We start from the raw sequence: 22,786 nt of genomic DNA, 5'->3' as shown, positions 1-22,786 counted from the left end.
TTTGGCCGTTTTGCCCTTCGGCCTTCATCAGGTGTTTTGTAACGAACTGGGGAACCATTTGTTAGGAGTCTCAAACCCAACCCTTTATTATTATTACGGGGGTACCGTGTTCGGACTCCAGCTAGGCTCTGGGACATAGTTGTTGATTCTCTGTTTTGAATGTTACTTTTCACTGCCTTCATTCTAGTGACATATGGCCGAGTGGTCCTAGACGTTGTATCAAAGTTTACAGTTACCCAAAGGTGCTGAGTTCAATCCTGAACATACATACATACATTTAAACAGACAGGTTCTCTATATTATAGATAAAAAAAAAAAAAAAATTTTAATTTTTAATTAAAGTATATCTTCTAGTTTTTTGGGGTTTCTTTTTTTTTTTTTTTTTTTTTTTTTTTTTTTTTTTTTTTTCAGAATGATTTTATGAAATAAATATATTTTAAAAGTTTATATAAAAAAAATAGTCTTTATTTAATTTTTTTTAATATCTGGTAATAAAAACATTAGTTTTTGCATTGAAATGTTGTTTTTTTTTTAATTTAAAATCAAAAAAATATTCTATTACAAGATATTTCTAAAACAAACATTTAAAAAGTAAAGACTATTTTTTAAGTAAAAACTAGTTTTTTTTATGTAAAGTTTTAAAATTAAACTGGAATTATGTAAGTATTAATTGGAAGGGATTTTTCTTCTATACATGGTCAGACTTCCACTAAACAGAAAGCTGAAATAAAAAAAGAAACAGTTTTATTTAAAACTAGCATGGGTACCTGAATTTGCCCGGGTGGAGATAAAGTTGGGTTTGGACACAGCTGCTAACTCCAAAATAAAAGAACGGATAAAAACAGGAAAATATAATTGGGCAGAAAAAGAAGTATGTGAAAACCAGTTTAAGCAAACTCAGTCTAGAAAGATCTCTCGTTACGGTGTGTTGCAACGAAAACAAAGTGAAAATAATTCAGTTTTAAAAAAGTAGAATTTGTTTTAAGCAGAATAATCGTTATAAAAATGTGACCAAGTAAAGTATAGATACCCTGTAGCAGAAGATGCGGACCGGCGCACATTTCAAGTGACACCAGTGATTCGACCTTGAAATTGGTTCTTTGTAAACATGTTTGTTTGTAAACATGTCAAATAACGTGGTCGAATGTTCACAAGCAAGGTTTTTTTTTTTTAAATATATTTACAAAACTTTTAAGAATTTAAAAAGAATTTTTTTTTTCTATTTGCACAACACTTTAATGTAAATAAAAAACGAATGTATTTAAACAAATAGGTGTCTTCCTAAGTGCGTTTTTTTAATATATTGACAGAACTTTTTTCATAAAACTAATAATAATTATAATAAAAATAAATGAATAAATAAATAAAAAGAATGCGCTATATTAATTACAAAACATTAAAAACCGACATTATAACTGAGAATTTGGCATGCTAAAACTTGTATTAATTTGCCCTTGTGGAGAAGTAAGCAAATAGCAAGTTTGTTTTTTTTTAACAAAAATAAAAGTTATAAAAAGATTTGTATCTTGTAATACTACACTTCATCTTTATAAAAAATAAAAGTTAAAAAAAGATATGTGAATAAAATAATAGATTTTTTAAATTTCGATTATTATGCATAAAATTGCCTTGGTCTAGAAGAATTTCTCTTTCAATGACCACCGACATCCATTGTACTTTAAATAAATAGTGAATTGCATTAAAAACGCACATAAAAAGAAAAAAAGCACACTGTACATAAAAATCAATCTCTGTCGAACTCTGGAATCTTTCTGTCGAACTCTGGAATCTTTCTGTCGAACTCTGGAATTTTTTGTCGAACTCCAGAATCTGCACTGAATTTCGAACAGAAGTTTTCATTTAATCCACGGGATAGTATGCCCTCATTCCCTCACCCATGACCGGGTAGAAATCTGAGTAATTCGCAATTGTTTTTGTTATTTTTTGAGTGTTACTACCTGCACTGAGGATTGAACCTTCAACCCCCAGAAGGGTGTAGCTTAAAATTGAATTTTATCAAATACTTAATCCACTATGCCACAGTTCTTTGCAGATGGACTATAGATGAAGATTGAAAATGACCTTAAGACTACTTTTTTATTAGCTACTATACTGAGATGTAAGGGAGAGTGTCACTCCTTTTTCTCGGTTGCTCCACTTGCCCTTGTTGAGTGCTTAACATGGGAGCACCAAGTACCTTTTTTGTGTGTGTGTGTGTGTGTGTCTCTCTCTCTTAGGAATGACTCGACCAAGGATTGAACACTGGTCTTCTGGCTCATTAGTATTTTCATCTTTCAGGCTTAAGTTTGAAATAGCATTTGTGTTAAACACCCAGATTGATTGGGCTCAACTTGGGAATATTCGCTCTTGCTTTTGTTATGACTCTCAACGACGTTTACAAACTAATTGCTTCATGATTGTTTTAAGTGTGCCTCACCATGCACTGGACACATGAACAGCCAGCGAGTGTGTGTGTGTCTAAACTTACACGTCTTATCAAATGGGGATAAACATGTAAATTGTGTAAAACGAATCTGATAACATACTTTTTAAAAAAATATTTTTAGAACAAGTCTGCATGCAAAACAACAAACCGACTTTGCTTAACAAAGACCATCTTTTTTTTTTTTTTTATCTACCCTCGGACCGAAATGGCTAGCATTTATTTGTGACTTCAATTCTAAAAACCTTCTAAATAGTCACATTGTTTCAGTAATTTTAAATATTGAAATTCGTCTATTATGCAGGATTTTAGATTTAACTTTTCTTGGATTACGTGTTAATGGAGGGGAGGAGTATTGTTCACTATTTTGGCCCCTCACGCCACTTTGCAACTTTTAGTTTCAGAAGAGGTAGTTTGAAAATATGGAGACAGACAGACAGGCAGTCAGACAGCCTTTTATATATATATAGTGCCGGCAAAAAGAAAGTCCGCACTTGTTATTCTTTTCAAAAACTGTAAATTTAAGCTAAATTTAATGTAACTGTTTAAACAAACTATACCTCATTTGATTCGCTTTTTATTCCGCTTTAATTTTACCCGTTCATATTTAACTTTTAATTGAAATATTCTCGTGTTCAGGTCAATTTAAAAAAATAACTTCAAATTGGGAAGGCAAAAGTCCGCAGCAACCAATTCGCTTAAAACCAGCTTAAATTATCACCTCTAAATCAGTTTAAATTATCCACCAACAGGCACAAAGCATCTTTAATCATAATTGTTGTTGTTCCAGGTTATACAATGTAACATTTAGTCCATATGCCACGACTTTCTGTTAGTGATCGTCAGAAGCTCATTAATCTCCAACTTTCTGGTTTATCCAATCGAGAAATCAGCCGTAGATTGAAATGTGATGAGAAAACGGTAAGAAAGACAATGCAAAAGCGTCAAAACACCGGCAGTGTTTGTGATAACCCCAAATCTGGTCGTACTAGAGTTACTTCGTACAGGGAAGACGATGCTATCAAGATCCACAGCCTAAGAAACAGATTTGAAACGGCTCCCAAAATCCAACAACAGTGCAATCTTGTTAAAAAGTGCTCTCTTTCTATTGTCAAGAACAGATTAAAGGAATTTAATTTGTGAAGATATGTTGCAAGGCGCAAGCCAATGATTTCTGTAAAGAACAGAAAGCGTTGTCTGGACTTCGTCAGATGCAATGAAGATCATAACTCTTCATATTGATCAAAAGTGCTTTTTAGCAACGAAAGCAAATTCAATAGGCGAGGCAGTGATGTTAGGCAGTACATCCGTCGGAGGGAAGATGAAGACTTTAATCCTAGGTGCTCAGTTTCAACGCTGCAAGGTGATGGAGGTTCAGTTTTGGTATGGGGCATTATCAGTACAATGGTTCAGGGCATATAGTTTGCTTGCAAGGTCGAATTAATTCGACCAAGTACATTAGTCTTTTGGCTGAGCATTTTTTACCCTAATTTGGTCGGAATTTGGATGATAATCCCATCTTCATGCAGGATAATACTCCCATTCACACAGTTGGCAATGTCAATAGGTTCCTGGAAGAGCATGATATTCCGTGTTTGGATTGACCTGCACAATCTCCAGACCTCAATCCTATCGAAAACATATGACATTACATCAAGCAACAGCTATGCGATGATAAAATTTCAAATTTGGAAGAACTTTGGACAAAAAATGGAGAAAAGTGGGATGCCCTTTCCCTGGAGTATTGCTGCAGTCTAATTCAAGGAATTCCCAAAAGATTGCAGGCTGTCAAATTGCAGAAGTGCTATGCTACTAAATATTAACTAGTTCATTGTGTTCCTGTTGCATTTGTTTTGCATTAATGTCCTGAAGTTACATTTAAATCCATTGTGCAGACTTTCTTTTTGCCTCCTCAATTTGAAGTTATTTTTTTAAATTGACGTGAACACTAGAATATTTCAATTTAAAGTCAAATATGAACAGGTAAAATTATAGACGAATAAAAGGTCAATCAAATGAGGTGTTTAAACAGTTACATAAAATTTAGCTTAAATTTGCAGTTTTTGAAAAAAATTACAAGTGCAGACTTTCTTTTTGCCGCCTCTGTGTGTGTGTATATGTATGTATATATAGTCTCCCTGGAGGATAAAAAACAAGACCTTCCAAAGGGCGAATGAACTCTTTTTCTGGGTAAACGGCCAACTAGCACCGTGTATATTTGTGTGTGTGTATATGTGTATTGGGGTGGAGAGGGCTCCCATAAGCCGTGGTGAAGGCAACCTTTCTAGGAGAAGCAAATCTCTGATTTAAAAAACCATAAAGCGGGAGACCAGTACCCGCATTAAGCTGATCTGCAGTTTAATTTGTTGCTGGCTATCTTGCTCTTGCTTGTTGCTGGATCTCAACATTTTGAACCGAGAGAGAGACTTAGCTGTCGTACAAAGCTAAGACTCTGTAACATCATCTTTGTATAGATACTCCCTCAGGCATTTGGGCTCATGGATTTTAAATATCTGAGGGAGTGGCACTCGTCTGACAAGACGTTGCAATCATCATATATATATATATATATATATATGAGAGAGAGAGTATAGCCAGCAACAGTTGTTGATTTTTTTAAGACTTTTATTTTTATATTTTTATGAAAAAAAAAAAGAAAAAAACGATAAGTCTTGAAAATCAACAAATGTTGGCTATATTCTTTTAAATATGCATTTTTCTCTCATCGGAATCACACAAGTATTACTTATATATATATATATATATATATATATATATATATATATATATATATATATATATATGAGCTGTACACTATGATAACCAGGATTTTATGTACTTATATTTTTGTTGGCCATGTTTAGTTTTGGAGAGGGGAGGATACTAAACTATTACTTTTGGCTTTTTTTTTTTTTTTAAATAGTAAATTTAAAGTTGAATTTAAACATCACAATATTGTTTGACCATTAGAGTATTAATTTAAACCAGATCATGATAAGGCTATAATTTTATTGTGATAACGTTGTTTAAATCTCTATTTATAAATTTATCGCATGTTAATAGCTTTCAAAACTATCATTTGGATTATTTAGGTTAATGTTTCATCTTAGATGTTATTCGCACGTTTCGACTGATGTAACCTTTGACCTTCTTCAGGTGTATTCTGGCAAACTTGGGAATTTGTACAGAATTTTGAGCAGAACCTTTTATCTAATCGACAAGGGTTGTTTGTTCTTGTTTTGTCAGTTATAAGATTAGAAACTTTCATCAAGGTTTTTAAATACTTCAAAGGGATGCTACTCTTCAATGAAGGTCTTTATTGCTTCTCTTTAATTATAATAAATTAAGGAAAAGGTAACCACTAAAAATGTTTTCATACCCAGAATAAGTAGTTATTGAAGGAAGCTGTCACAAAATATACTCCTGTCAATAGCATAATGAAGGGTAAAAAAAAAAAAAACACAGACTAGTTTAAATTAAGTATCTGTATGTCAGATGACTTGCTATTTGGAGCTGACTTTGAAAAGTCCACAAAATAAATTGTTTAAAATAGTTTTCAGCAAAGAGCTGTAGGATGATGTTTTTTTTTTGTTTTTTTTTTCTTCCTTTGAAGATTGTAATGCCGGGTATGGGGCAGCCAAACCAGCTGCCAACATTGCCCCGCTTTTTTATTGAAACCAACCGAGAGCTCTTTTTAGTATCCTCGCTGTTATGCGGATGTCTTAAATGAAAGGGAGATGCACTGCAATAACTGTACAGTCTTGTTCCCATATTATATAATTATGTAGGTTTAACCAAGACCCTAGGAGTTTATGAACAGATAGACAGGAACTGCAACTTTTAACTGCAACATTGTTATCTCCCCTTCAGCCTTGCTAGTCATAATTTGAAATATTTCTAGAATCTGTGACTTTTCTCATATCATTTCATCAATATTGAATTCCTTGTATTCTATTTTCATTCAATCTTAGAGTGACCCAGAATGGGTTTTTAATCTCTTTTTTTTTATATGTGATTTTGCATGTGATTAACTTAGTCATATTTGTGATGACATGCTGCAATGACCATTGAAATTGAATCATCTAATTGGATGAAAACAAATTAAAAAAAAAAAATAAAAGGTTAAGACTCGTTTTCTGAAAAGTGATCTTTCTTTTCTTTTTTTAAAGACTAATCTGTGCTATTCATTATTCACAAGATTGATGCAGTTAAGCTTTTGCAGTACAAAAAAAAATATGATTGATATGTTGATGTCTGCTGCTTTGTCAACCTTTTTTCAGATTTAGTTAAAATCCATTTGTCCAATTTTATTCATATTTAGATTCTATGGAGTACTGTTCTCATCTTGTGTGTTATTTTCACAATGTTTCAGTCGATGTAACCTCTGACCTTCTTCAGATATACCTTGTCAAACTCGGGGGATTATTCTGTTGAACTCGGAGAATTTGAATGGAATATCAACGCAATATACACCTTTTGTATCCGAAAAATTCAAAGTGCTACTGAGATAATTTTTCAGCAAATACAACTCCTCCCCATGCAGGTTGTGAACCTGGAGCATGCAGCTTTCAAAATGTCCTTTAAGAGACACTAGAATACTAGTTTGATCCTGGCAATTAACTCGTACTTGGTGTTGCAGGCATTACGATTGGTGTCTTTCTCAACTGCACCTCATGCATAATACTTCATGGGGTTGCAATCAGGCAAATTGGAAGGTCAGATGATTGGATTATTGACGTCATGTAAATTTGCAACAACGTCTGGGTTTTCTGGAGATATGACATGGAGTCAAGTTCTGCTGATACACATATAGACTTCTTCTAGCTACCCTCTTCACCAACTGCTTGACAACAACAGACAGCAACACTGTAACCATTTGGGTTAAGTCTGTCCTTTTTCAAGGATGTGAAGCTGGATGATATAGCCATCACTGAAAAAATAGCTAAAGATCATCCGTTTGAGGAAACTTAATCTTGATGCTGTGCAGGGTCTCTGTGCTCTGTATCACAGCCATCAATTGTTCTGTGTCTTGTACAAGTAATCTTGAGAAGACCAGAAGTATCCCCAACTTATATCATTTTGTTCAAACTCCAGGGGTTCATAAATGGATAAGAATATATATATGAGGTGCCTTAAATAAGTTTCCAGACTTTTTTGTATAGCCACTTTTATTGGTAGTACACACGTAAAGCTCTAGTCACCTTCGAAGTAATCTCCTCTGGCTGCAATGCACTTGTACGGTTCCAAAAACTTCTGGAAAGCCCTATGAAAGTCCTCTTGTGTGAGTATGTGAATGACCCTTGTTTCATCTTTTTCATCTCCTCAATTGTCTCATAAGGACAGCCTCTAAGGTTTTCCTTGAGCTTAGGGAATAACAAAAAGTCACAGGGAGCAAAGTCTGGATTGCAGAATTTGAATTGATCAGCTATACCATCTCCCTGCTGTCATGACAATATCTTTCTTTTAATCTTCTCTGAGCATCCTTAGGACAAACTTTGCGCAAATCTTTTGCATCTTCAGTTCCTCGCAAATAATTATCTCTGTAGACACATAACAATCTTTATCTGTGAAATTCTTTTTGGCCAGTAAACTCTGGTGTTCTAATTTTCTTAATCCTCCCACACCTCACGTCATTCCTCATAGACTCCCTGCTTTCCTTGAATCTCTTGTTTCATTCAAAAACTGATGCTTGATTCATACAAGATGGTTGAAAAGCAGTCTGAAGCATTCCATACGTTCCTGTAACATTTTTCCAAGTTTAAAAACTTTTATCGCATATCGTTTTTTTTTTTTTTGTTTTTGTTTTTTTAAGTGTCCTCACATCCAGATTGCATTTTTGAAATTCACCAGCTGTGACAATCAAGGTTTAGTATGATGTATTCCAATTCCTGCTGCAGCTGTTCATTTGAATCTGAAATCATAAAAATTGGTCAGTCATCTCATAAGATTTATAGCAATAACATACTGAAATTTCAAGAGTCTACGACAATTTTAAATGCCTGTACAAAAAACTTATTGAAGGTACCTTGTGTGTGTGTGTGTGTGTGTGTGTGTGTGTGTGTGTGTGTGTGTGTGTGTGTGTGTGTGTGTGTGTGTGTGTATATTAATATAAGAAATAATGGTCTGAATTCAGAGTTAGAGAACAAGAAAAGGTAATTAAATATATAGCTATCACTTATAAAGAAGGTTGGAGTAGTGGACTTTAATGACGGTTGTTCAGAATATTGTAGATATCAGATAAGCTCAATAGGGGGAGGATTTAGTTCTCTAGAGTTATAGTAGATTAAATTTGGAATTAATGAATTGGTATGAATTCGTTTACATGTTATTTTTGTGCCAATGAGATTATATCTAAATAAACACAATATAAACTCTGAAATGATCGTACACTATCCCTGTGTTTTTCTTCTTTTTTTACTGGATTTCTTAGAACATTTAAATGGACTTATATATAAAATGAATTTAATGAATTAGTATATATATATATATATATATTTATATATATTAGTGATGGGATGATTCCAATATTTTTCCCTGATTCAGATACCATTACTGATTCCATACTAAATTCCTGATTCCGATACAATTACCGATTCTGATTCTTTATAAATATCTAAATATAAAATGGTTATTTTGCCTTGATTACCATAAAAACGCATCTTAAATGCATATGTATTTTCTCAAACGTAAAAACACTTGTGACGGGAGGTGATCTGTAGATTTTAGTTTTACTGGAAGTTTAAATCAATAAATATTTATTTTATTATTACTAACAACAGTGTAAGATTTAAAAAAAAAAAATCAAATAAAAAAATAATTTAAGGAATCGTTTTTGGCATAGAAAAATAGGCACAAATTTTTCTGGTTCTAATACCCCAAAAAGTTATGATTTTTCCGATTCCCAATTTTGATTCCCAATGCTATATATATATATATGAAAATATATATGGCAGTTACGCTACACAGAATATTCCGCATTTCATTCTCATGAGAATTTGTCAGGCTTATGCGAAAAGTTGTGGTTGTTGCACATTTATATATACGCACATGCTGTTGAGTTTTTTGTTAGCCAATCAGCTTTCTAACTTACTACCTAGCTCTACCTGTGTTTTGAGCACTGTTGAAGTAAATACTGAAAAATTTATGCAGAAAATTATATCTTTGTATATTAATTTATGTGATTAAATGAAGTAATCATATATATATATATATACTTACACACACACACACACACACACTAGCAGACTGCCTGGGCAGGGCTCTACATTTTAAGTGAAACAGTCACATTTGCAAGTGATTTTTCCAAGTGGCGACTAGAAATAATAAAACGCTTATCTTTTCTTTTGGTGATTTCTTTCACTGACAATCTTCCAGAGCTCACTACTGAGTGAAAAATATATTTTCATTTTTTTTTTTTTTTTTTTAATAAAACAAACAAGGTTAAATTATTTAAAAAATAAAAGTTTAATAGAACAATATACAATTTTTTTTTTTTTACTGAAGAAATTAGAATGTTTATACTTTCAAGTATCTACATAAAATTTGTTGTATATTTAGAATTACACTTATTAAAAAAAAACACAGAAAAATCTTTATGATGTACATACTCATCACAGAACGAAGATGTCATATTCTAAAATTCATGTGGGTTTGGTTAGTAACTTTTCTATTTGGCTAGTAAACGAAACTATTTAGTTGTCCAAGGTCAACTAAAGATAAATGCGTCCATAGAGCCCTGCTGGGAAGTCTTTCATTTTTGCCCCCCCCCCCTCTACATGACGTCATGTATAATAGCATATATGTATATATATTTTTTATATATACACAATGATATGACATTGTGGAAAACAAACAAACAAATAGACAGGAATACAAATTCATATATACATATAGATTACAAAAATGTTCTAAATTTCATTAAAAGAAAATCATCATTTTTGGTGATTGAAAAGATAATATTTGATGTCTTTAACATTAACACAGAATTCATCTATGCCAAAAATTGGATAAAACAAGAATAATGTGCTTTTTTTTTTTCTTTTCATGCTGGTCTAAATTGCAAAGAATCTGAATAGTACTGCTGTCTTTTCTTAGCTGATTTCCAAGAGAATCGCATTAGAATTTGATATCCAGCTGCAAAAATGATTTTATTATAATATTCTCCAGCTAATCCAATTTCTTCTGCCACCTGCCTCACCTGTTTTTACAAGTTTTCTCGATGTTTTAGCCTAAAATTCACCTGAACAAGGTAGAATCATGCATCAGTAGAAATGCTAAAATTATTTTTTTTTTTTTGTGCATAGGTTGTAGAATAATGATCTATTAGTTGGTTAAATAGAAGACATTAGCTGGACACCCGATGATGCCTGGTCATACAATACGCTTAAACATGATATTTTAATTTATGCAGATTGCGTATGTATTATTATAGAATCAATCTTTTATTGAATATTATGTATTACAAGGAATAATTTGCCCGGTGAACTAATTCGCAAAAAAATAAATAATGATGATAATGTAGTTTATTAAATTCCGTCTGTGTTTGTTTACAATATCACGTCAGCTGATATTTGGGCTTGACAGTGAATGACCTGGAAACTCACTTCTACGTAGATTCCATGAACAAACTTCTTTCTTAGAACTGCACGCCTATGGAACTTTGTACCATTTTTCTGTTTTCCAACTGATTACAATATGGTCGTCTTCAAGTCCAACATGAACAAGTTCTTGATGAGCCGTCCACTTTAGTAATCCAATTTACCAAATTTCCACTACTAACGATTACTACAACGATATTGTCCCATTGACTACTATACACTGGTCCTTATCTTCGAGTGGCATCCAAGCCTTGATAAGTGGTGACTTTTTTGTAAAATAAAAAGGAGGGGGGGATTCTATTGACTGTTGATAACTTTTCTTACAAATTAATGTTGTACACTTGCCTTATGTAGGTTCATTTACCCTATCATCATGGTAGGTAAGCTCTTTTGACCATTTGGCAGAAGTTTTAATCCTGCAGGGTCAATCCATACACACACATCAGGCGAAGTTTAACATCATATTTGGAGTAATCCAATTTACCAAATACTTTCAAGTATCAACATAAAATTTGTTGTTTACTTACAATTAATCATATTGATGCACCGGTTCCCCGCTGGATCACTGAAGTTAAGCAACGTTGAACCTGGTCAGTACTAAATGTGTGACCATTTGGGACTTTCAGGTGCTGTATATGCTCTCTGCTGATCTCGGCATTGTTTCCAGTCGTTTTGGTCTTCTCCTTGCCACTGGACTCAAATAGTGCCGATTCAGGAGAGGTATGGTTAGAGATTTTGCAACCCTTGCCTCATAATTACACGCGCTATTGCCCCTTAAGGGTATCCTTTGTCTTTCAAGACTGAACGGAAGCATGGGATTTGGAGTAATGTCTGTTTTATATGCTGGCATCTATTGATGGCTTTAAAGAATTGACTTACAAACTAACCTAAGTCTGGCCAGATCTTTATTTATCGCGCTTTCTCTAAAGTCCATTTTTATCACTTCCTCTCATGTTTTCCGCCCTCCTCTGTTAACTGGTCCTGCTAGCTCAATTGTTTATCTACGAACCCAAGAACTCTCCTACATTCATTCAACGTGACCATACCATCAGAATCTACTCACAACTGTTTTTTTTTTTTTTTAATGGAAAAACAAGCTTGTAAGAAACCTTCCAAAATCGCTCTTTTACCTTGGTAAGCTATCATCTAGGCATGATGTCTTGTAGAAGCACTGGTCTCAATCACTTGACCGAGTAAGCATCAGAAAGGACATTCGACTTATATAACTCTCAGCACAAATAAGAAAATAATTTCTAAAGAAATTTGGTTGCATTTCTAGTTTACTCACCGACTATTCAAGAGGTTGTACTAGGTTAGAATTTACTAGTCATTCTGACGCGGTGTCATTATCAAAATTTTCCTTCTATATTCATTGTCCTAGCTATGTTTGGTCTTCTAAACTCTTTCACTCATGGCCAGAAGAGATGGAGTCATGTTTAGACGCATTCACTTAAATGAATTTGTGACATCCAGTATTCCCTTGTCAGTCATCTAAAAACTGACCAGACACAACATTGCTTAACTTCTAGCTTTTTCTTTTTCAGTTTTTTTTTTTTTTTTTTTTTTTTTCACCCTAAACAATGCACAGAGCTATAAAGTTGTAAAGGGCTTCTATTTGTGACCATATTTGCAGGGATACTATGTAGGAAGTTTGGCAGCGATGTGTCTGTTCACATTATAGAAATATTACTTTCAAACCTTGATAGAACAACTTATCTCATCCAAGTGAATCTCTGTCGATTCCAGCATTGCTTCAGGTTGTTTTGGATTTCTCTTTTTCCACTGAATTCAGAAGTGCAGTTAGTGATTGCGCAATTCTTGCTGCATTTTAAACTCAGTTTTTCTTGTTTTTCTTTTAAAGGGTTTCTATTGTCTAGCAAAATAGGTGGCTGTTAATGGCTACAGATGTTTAGTCTTTAGAAGATATGTGCTAGTTGTAATATGCACCGGTTGAGTGATGAAAATCTTATTGCAAGCTTCTTCTTATATAATAATGAATCACCACTTATCAAGGCCAAAAGCCACTCGAGAATAAGGGTTAATGATGATACGGTGTTTTTTTTTTTTTTTTTTTTTTTTTTTAGTTAACTGCAAAGATCTATCAACAACTTGTAAAAACTAATAGTTATCCATTAACATGTTTTGTCATCTTGTCGACACATCGGTGTTACTAGACTTAATGAGATTCAAAACCTGTCAGAATTGAGCTACAAACCTGCTAATGGAAGTGAGAGAAATTCTATTTCATTATAAATATTGCTCTTTATGTTCTATGTCTTTACAATAAACTGAAAATATTTAATCATATCTGTCTATAATGTGTGTGTGTGTGTGTGTGTGCTACAGGTATAATAATAGCACAAGTTGGTAAATGTTTGACTGGGGTATGTTTTCAACTTTATATCCCAACACATTGTTGTTGTTTTTTTATTTTTATTTATTTTTTTTTTTTGTATACATTATTGGCCCACCTAAAATGAACACACACACACACACACACACACACACACACACACACACACACAGGATGGTTAATTATTACTAAGCTTGTTATGCAGCAAGTTTAATCTATTTACAAGCTGTGTTTATAGTTATAAAACAGTAAGAAAAAAGAAACAAAACAATTCCAGAGTCTTTGCTCAAGCACTTGATAGTTTTGATATTGTATGTGAGTTGAAGAATCCGAGCTGCCTTGCCACCAAATGATGAGCATCCAAAATGTCGTTCTTGCTCGAACATTCTAACTTTATAGCGTTGTTCAGTTGTTGACACACCCACCAAGAATGTTCATATCACTTTGCAAGTGGTTTTACCAATTGTTTGGTTCCTTCTACTAAATGGCTAGCATCAAACTGGCTCTGCTTATATCAAGGTCACACAGTACACCTGACTGGTGGCTGCCTTGAAGCTTCTGTACAAATGTGGCATTGTTTTGCAGGCTTTTCTGACGCCATTTTCATTTTATGAAATGCTTAGGTTACGAATACGATTGTAATAGGTGATGAAAGGGTTCTTATTCAGATTGGCAGCTATGGTGGAAATTAAAACTAAAGAAAATACAGAAAAGTCTGTATGATGTACGTACCTGTCATGGAACGAGGATGAAATATTCCGAAAATAATGTAATTCGGTTGAGTAGTTTTATTTTTTTAATTCAAGAAAATCAAATTTTATTCAGTGTCAATGAGAAGGAAAAATATAGCGACTCTAGCAAAACCAAGGGCAGATAACCGACTTTCATTTTTTTTCTTTTCTTTCTTTCTTTCTTTGATAAGGTTGGAAAAAATAACTGAATCGTAAGATTTAAAATCCAACAATAATTTATTAACATAACACATTGTTTTTTTTGTTTTTTTTTATTTATTTATTTTTGGAAAATAAAATTTTCAAATAATGAAAACATCTTTTTAGAAGGGTCATTTTATAAAAGTTAAAAATAAAATTTAAAGAATATTAAAATGGCTTCAGCCTTCACTTATCCATTAAAAACGACAAATTTGTTTTTCGAAAATTTAAAAAACAAACAAAAAAAAAACTTGATCAATTGTTATGATTTCTGTAATGTACTATCTTTATTCTGTGCCAAGTAGGTACATGATAAAAGTTTTTCTTCATTTTTGTTTTTCGACATAAGTGCCAAACTGAATAAGCACCAATGAGTTATACAAACATGCTTTTCAAATAAAATATGTTTATATCTGACAAATTTACAAAATAAAAAATAACATCGGAAGATTTATGTGGAATGTTCGGGTTACTGTTTACGTTCTGGATATATTATTTTTGCAACGGTTCGACTTTCTTCGGGTGCATCTTGTCGAACTTGGGAATGTATGCAGAATGAATTTCTGTATTGCACCATGGATCCACGTGGAGCTGTACTATAACAGATAACGTGCTTTGTAATAATTCATTGAAAGTGAGAGTTTACTGGAGATTGATTGTCCAATCCTCAGTGGCGGCAATAGTAAGAATTTTAGAGGACGAAGTCACCTTTTATTGTAGCTGGCAAAATCATCCTTTATTGTTAAGTAGAGGAATAAAGAGATTATAATTGCATGCTCCTCTTAGACAAGAAATGAGTACACAAAATGTGCGGATATTATAATTACAACAAAAGTACATTTATTTACAGCATAGATACAAGTATAAAAATCATAAAAGTTCATAGCAACATTGTATAAGTAACATTACTTGCGTGTTTGCCTCGTGAGTCTTTGGTGAGAGTTTGAATGGCAAAAATACTCTTTGCAGTTGCAAAACCGGAGAGTATTTTTGTCACGTCTGCATGTTGTGAAGTCCAGTGAGAAAGAAAGGATGACAGAAACCAGTCGTGGAAGTAGGTTGTATCGCCCCCTTGTGACAAGGAATGATATTACCAGAGTTAAAGGGTGGTAATCATGATTACTTTAAAGTCATCAGTTCGTGTTCATGTGTTCGTTTGCATGGGGAACTCAGTTCCCATAAAATATTCTTCTACCTGATGGAACAAGAGCTGATACTCCCATCGATTAAATAAGCGGTTCAGTTTGAAGGTCGGTACAGATTTCAGAGGTCAACGAGTTTCATCCAGAGAAAGTCAAGAGATTACATTGACCAAAATGTTGCGAAAATAACATCCAAGGTGAGAAGAGTAACCTGAATAATAATATAAATTAATCGATCCTCATCTTAAAAAAAATTCCAAACTATAAAAGAATAATTTTAAAAACATAAAATGTTCCATACTCTAACATTTGGTTGTTGGAAACTTGATTTTCAGTGCTTCATGCATTCACATATTGAATATGGAAAACTTTTTGTGTTACTCTGATATTATGCAGACATGCTAGCACTTTTTAAAAACATTTTATTCATTATTCCTCTCAAACAAGGTGCATAGCTACTTGAATGTAAGGGGCTATTATTTGGGACCATGTCTATAGGGGCTCTATATAGGGAGTTGAGCAGCGAGATGCCTGTTCACATTACTTCTAAATTTCTGCAAAATATCAACAGAGATTAGGCCATGCCTGTAATGATCCGATCACTGTTGATTTTGCGGTGGGAGTAAAGTTCTGTGCAGTTCTAGGAGGTCCACCTTCCTAGGCTTTACCTTCTCTGTTTGAGAAAGGGTTAGTTTATTGCTAATCGCCTAAGCCACGCTCACCAGGAAATGCCGACGGAGCTGCCCAGGCACCTTTTGCAAGTCAGAGTGCCCCTCCTCTACGGCGCTGACTTCTCAATCCCAGTTTCTGATCCTGGTGTCACAGTTCTTGCAGTGGGAGAGAACTAAATACCGTTAGTACAGTCAGGGAAGCAGAAAACAGTGAATTCCAAAGTCTAGCAGTTTGTGGAAAGAAACTATTAGAGTAGAAGTCTTTCTGGCATCTACGGATCTCTACAGTGAAGGGGTGGGGTTTTGTACGGCAAAGGAGGTACAAGGGCTACAATTTCGTCTGAGCACATTCCATCATAATCATATTTACATAATAATTAAAAAACAAATCTATTTGTAATAAAAATGTGCTGCGATTCTAAACATATATGAATATTGGAATATTCATTTGTTTCTCGTTAGATCACTAAAGTTCAGCGACGTTGAGCCTGGTTAGTACCAAATAGCTGACCATTTGGGGATACCAGGTGCCATATGTGGCATCCACCTGCAAAAATTAACGCTATTAGCGAAATATACATGCAACTAGGCACTACTTGTTAATTTAATCTTCTCTAGAAACGGAAATGAGTGTCATAGTAGGTACTTAGAGACATCTACTACTAGTATCTTGGGCATAAGAGAAAATAGAGGAGAAGGTAGATAAGGTATTCAACAGAGTGAGTTTCTATGGTTTGTGTTGGATATCTTTCTTTTTTTTTTACAAAGAGGTCCCTACTTATCAAGGCCCGGAGGCCACTTGAGGATAAGGGTTATTGAGTGTACAGTAGTCGATGGGATAATTTCTTAGTAATTGTTAGTAGTAGAAATTTGGTAAATTGGATTATTTAATGGGATGGTTCATCAAGAATTTGTTAACGTTGGACTTGAAGACAACCAAATTGTAGTTAGCTGGAAAACAGACTAATGGAAGAGAGCTCCACAGGTGTGCAGTTCTGAGAAAGAAGCTTTGTTCATGGAATCTACGTTCTGGTTTAGGCACAGATAAAGAGTGGGGAAAATTATTGACAGTGGTTTCATTTCCACAAGTTTATAAAAATAGCCACCCCGATTTCAAGAAATGTGCACACGCATGCACGCATACATATCTTTACAAAATCAGACACAATGTTACCCATACACCAACAGGAAATCTTAGACTGGACCGCATTTTGTCTGATTATAGAAAAACAAATATCCATTTATCTTCCTCTCTCTGAGATTATATATATATATATATATATATATATATATATATATTTGAGGTATGCTTCAAAAGTAATATTTCCTACTTTTTATTCTGCTCAGATTGATCAGAGAGGGTTGCGAATTGCAGTGTTATAATCACTGAACTTATGCATTCATGCCCTGAAAGTTTCATTTCCTGTGACTCCTGGGATTCTCAAGCTTCTAATGCCGACTATTTATTTTAAAATCTTCAAACATTTTGATCCTCTAAGCATTCTTATAGTTCTGACTCCTAAAATCTCCAAATCTTTCCAAAACTCTGCTATGAATTACCACAGCACAAAACCATGGACACTATTTATGTTTTATGACTTTATATATATATATATATATATATATATATATATATAAAAATGATACTAAAAACAAATGAGAAAGTTTTTAAAACAATATTTTGAATGTAAAGTTATGGTTATGATGTTCACTTATAAGTCTGGAGACTGGGGTTCAATCCCTGATTGAGTCTTATGAAATACTTTAAAAAAAATTATATTTCATGTCAACTTGCTAAATGTTCAGCATGGTTGTGTAAGTAGTCAATTAAAAGATACCCTTGGGTTGCCTTTGACTATGGTTGATGCATTTGTTTTTTTATATTTTAAACTTTCTCATTTGTTTTAATGATTTATTAAAAAAAAAAAAACTAAAATTATGTATTTTGCAAAGTTAAAGAAAACACAAAAACGATTTTTTTTTTCTTTTTCTTTTTTTTTTTTTTTTTTTTTTTTTTTGTAATGAGGGTTTACAAAACACATGGACATCCAAATATTGACTTTGGTTTTGTGCAGCAGTAGTTTATGCAAACAGATATGCACAATCCATGGCAGACAAGTGCAACTTTATTATGTAGTAAATAAAATAAAACCTATTTCTTGACAAACTGTGCTGAGAATCTATAAGTTTATTACTATTGAAGAACTCTTACCAAAAAGTTTAAATATTTTTTAAATAACATATTTTTTATTATTACAAAGAAGCACTGGGCCTTGATAATGTGGTGATGCCTATGTAAAAAAAAAAAAAAAAAAAAAGCACTGATTACTTATCTAATGATATTAATTTTGATTTGTATTTAAGTGCTATTTAGATGCAGTGGTTGAATGGATGTTTTGTGCTTCATTATTAGGGTGAAACTTGAAAAACAGTACAGAATTTCAGATAAAACCAATGGTATCTACTTAATTCTCATATCACAATAATGAACAGATCTAGAAATTACGAAAAACGGCATAAGTAGAAAATAATTTATTAATGAAAACAGTTTTCAAAGACAATTAGCAAAAATAGTTTTGCTAAAAAAAAAATAAACTGGAGAGTTAAAATCAAGGGAGATAATTATTTTCTGAAAATTTGAGCATCTTGGGCTATTATTCAGCCAATTTTTGACTTTATTGTTCATAATTTTTGGATATGTTCATTACTGTGACATGACAATTAAGTAGATATCATTGGTTTTACTTTAAATTCAATATTTCGATTTTCAAATTTCCCTCTAACAATGAAGAAGTACCTTTTTTTTCCTCTTTTTCCTTTAACTTTAAAAAAAGGTGGTTAAAATTTCCAGTAGGTATTTTCTTATCATTGAAAATTCTAGAATTGACATTATCATAATCAAGTTTTTTGTGTTAAATATTAAAAAAAGCTCATGTTGTTTTAGATATTGATAATGTAAATCATATCCTTTCTACATTAGAAAATTAATCTTCTATGCTACATTTTTACCTTTTCTTTATTTTTCTTTTCCAGCGCCCCAAGATTCAGGGAGACCGGCCCATCCGCCCGGTGAAAACAAAGAAAGACGAATACCAGAAAATGGCATTAGGCGTAGAATTTAGTGATTATCAAACTCCTAATATACATGGGCCTATCCATGCTAAAGGTCATCAACGCAAGGGACAACCCCACCCGCAACAACAGCAACCCCACCCACAACAACAACAACAACAACAACCCCAACAGCAGTCACAACAGCGACCAGATAGTCTTGAGATTGTATCTACCCCAACTGGTAGCACTGGCATTCCAGAAATGTCATATGAAATGACCAACCCTGATGTCATTCCGAACGGTTACCCTAGCCAGATAAATGGTCCCTATTCAATGATGAACCACATCCCTGTAGAGAATATGACCCCTGAACATGCTGCTGGTCTTCCAAATCGAAATAATGCACAATATATGCAGGGCAATCAGATGTCTCCTTCCCACTCTGTGGGGTCCCATGGAAGATCTATTGCACGTGCTCTCAACCAGAACAGTGCTAGACCATCCAGGCCACCCCCAGATCCTCCCTCATTGCCAAGCACACCCAAGCACGAGCCCATGAGAAACAGTCCAGTCGTCAGAGAGAGTCTTCCTCCGCCACCACTTCCGCCTGATCAGCTCGAGGAATTGTCTGACAGCTACACCGGAAGTCCTGATGTCACTCCAAAACATGTGACCCAGAAGATGCACGACTATGACGGAAGCAGTGGTTCACCGATCCGGAGTAGTGATTCGCCCAGCCGTCAACAGGCTTATGGCAACCAGAACCGGACTCCCGACAGTGCCGAGTTTCCCTTGCCCCCCTCACCGCCAAGCACCCATTCGTCTGGCACCCCAGTCAGTTTGGACTCTATGCCGCCGCCACCTTCTCCTCCGCCTCCCATCGAAACTACAAACATCCCAACTGCTCCAACTCCGCCTCCCCCACCACCGCCTCCCCCACCACCACCGCTACCGATACAACAAAGTTCAAACCTTGCCGTAGTCACCCAACCGGATGCTGTGTCAATATCATCGACCACCAGTTCGTTGACAACCACTTCTCTGGGATCAGCTGGTAAAGTTGAAGAGATCCCCAAGCCAGCCACAGGACAAGATCGCAGTGCTCTACTTGAAGAAATCAGGCTTGGTGAATGTGAGTTATTTTTATATTCTATACTAACTGTTTCAACCTGGCACTGCCCATTATCTTTGTACTGTTATTTTTGTTTTGCATTTTTTTTTTTTTTAATAGTTTTAATTTTTTTTTATCAGTTATTTATCTTTTGTATTTATGCAGAATAAAGACTGTGCTATCGTCAGGATTTTCCGGACAGTTTATGTAAAACGCCGGAAGATGCTGAACACTAGCTGATTTTCTCAATGAAAAATATATTTATGTTATTACAAAGATAATTCAATGAAAAATTATTTAAAAGAAAAACGATATTCATTTTGGTGTTACAAAAAAAATAATTATTGGACATTTTTTTATGAAACTCAAAACAATAAAACAAAACAGGTTTCATGATAAATATTTATTTTTTAATAACAAACAACTACTATTAAGCAAAAATAATTTTTTTTTCTTGCGACTTTCTTTCTATTTTTGTTTAAATTTTCTTTTTCTATGATTTTTTGTTTAAATCAAGATAAATGTTTATATATATATATATATATATAAGCAGCATTTTTTTTCTCTTAGGCATATTTCATAAAATAAAATAAACATTTTTTTTTGTCTATTAATCCTATTTTCGATCCTTTCCATCTTTTGAATAACAATCTTCACTTCCGGCAGGAATTGGCTGATGTAATCACCATAATTATCATAAGTCTGAGTATTTTCAATCCTTCAGAATTCATCATCAGAGATAAATTTAGAATGCTATTAATGTTAACCAATGAAAAAAATTTTTTAAAAAACAATAAGGGAAGGAAAAGGGGGGGGTATATAAATTGTTAAAAACCAGTTAGATTAATTTATCCCTGACAATGAATCCTGAAGGATTGGAAAGTACTTGGACTTATGATAAATATGGTGATTACATCTGCCAGAAGTGAAGACTGTCATTCGGGAATTGGAAAGGATCGAAAAAAGAATTAATAGACAAAAACGTCTGTTTTATTTAATCAAATATATACAAAGTGCGGCAGAAATGTCTCCCACATTTTAAAAGTTGACAAAAGAAATAAAACGAGCATGACATGCGATCTTCCCGGTCGCACTTGTGCAGTTTATGAGCAATCATTAATTTGTATGGATGGAACTGCATATCAGTGTGTAGAATTCTTCTGACTGTTTGATCAGACAACCCCAAGGCCAAAGCATTTTATAAGAAACTGAGTAACAGAAAGTCTCACAGCTCAAATACTGTCTGGTGTTCGATCACTTCGAGCCCTTCCAGGTGGCTTTCTTTTAAGTGCTGAACCTGTAGCTCTGAAATTTGCAGCCCATAACTGTATTGATTTTTCTGTCTGGAACAGCATCATGCCATCCTAACTTGTAATGAATTCAGAAAGCACTCTGTTGCAGTTAACGATTCACCATTCTTCAAAAACATTTCTCCAGTAAAAGCATAATGTACACCGTATTGCTTGATAAGGGAACTTTAAAAGCCAAGTACGTCCAAGGATAGAATACTGCTGCCATATCTGGGCAGGAGCTGCTAAAAACAGCCTATCCTGCCTTGACAGAGTACAAAATAGACTTCGTGGCTTAGTTGGAGATGCCCTTTTCTCTTCCCTGCAACCTCTCTCCCACAGAAGAGAAGTTGCGAGCCTATCTTTGTTTTATCGTTATTTCCATGGTAGGTGCTCGTGTGAACTCCAATCTCTCGTCCCCCCTTGCCAATCTTTTACGAAAAACACTCATCTAGCTGAATCCACTGTGAAAAATTTTCCCCACTCTTTATCTGTGCCTCAATCCAAACGTAGATTCCATGAACAAAGTTTCTTTCTTAGAACTGCACGCCTGTGGAACTCTGTTCTGTCTGCCTGCTTCCCACCTGACTACAACCTGGATGTCTTCAAGCCCAATGTAAACAAATTTATGATGAACCGCCCCCTTAAGTAGACACTTTATTAAATCTCCACACTAACGCACTGTACTTGCAATAACCCTTATCTCTGAGTGGCTTGCGGGCCTTGATAAGTGGTGACCACGGTGTAAAATAAAAAAAATAAAAAATGGCAAGTTATTAGCTAAATGAAAACATTAGCAACATATAGTTGAAAGTTTAAAATGTGGGAGGTATTTCTGCCGCACCCTGTATAATAGCTAGGGCTATGACAACAGCATATTCTTTTATTCAGTTCTATGTCCATTGATATCTTATATGTTTTTATGTAGAGTGATGTGGTTCTCGGTTGATTAATTGTGTCTAACTGTGTCAGATATATACTCGAGAGTAAAAACAATGAAAAGAATATGCTGTTGTCATAGTCCTAATAATAAACCAATAAGAAGCAAATAAACATTTTCTTCTTGGCTGCTGTAATTCCATTGGCTTAGCATTTTGACATCTTAGCATTTTGCATAAACTGCTTAGAAAATTCTGACAATAGCACTGTCCTACATAAGTACCTTATTTTTTTATGAAAGTAATTTTTTTTTTG

At 34.0% G+C, this 22,786-nt stretch overlaps 1 protein-coding gene across 5 annotated transcripts in view; it reads left to right on the top strand.

Moving 5' to 3' along the window:
- The window catches only part of LOC145263129 (uncharacterized), a 340,479-nt gene that overhangs the window by 290,242 nt on the left and 27,451 nt on the right, over positions 1-22,786 (top strand). For all 5 annotated transcript variants that reach the window (XM_080120072.1, XM_080120075.1, XM_080120074.1 and 2 more), the window contains one exon: positions 19,172-20,324. In XM_080120072.1, the coding sequence (XP_079976198.1) occupies positions 19,172-20,324 (1,153 nt within the window). The remainder of the gene's footprint in view (positions 1-19,171; positions 20,325-22,786) is intronic.

This window comes from Euprymna scolopes, chromosome 38, assembly GCF_053919585.1.
Source record: "Euprymna scolopes isolate OS-2025 chromosome 38, ASM5391958v1, whole genome shotgun sequence".
Lineage (NCBI taxonomy): Eukaryota > Metazoa > Mollusca > Cephalopoda > Sepiida > Sepiolidae > Euprymna > Euprymna scolopes.
Note: the sequence above shows the minus strand (reverse complement) of the source record. Positions and strands in the feature narration are given on the sequence as shown.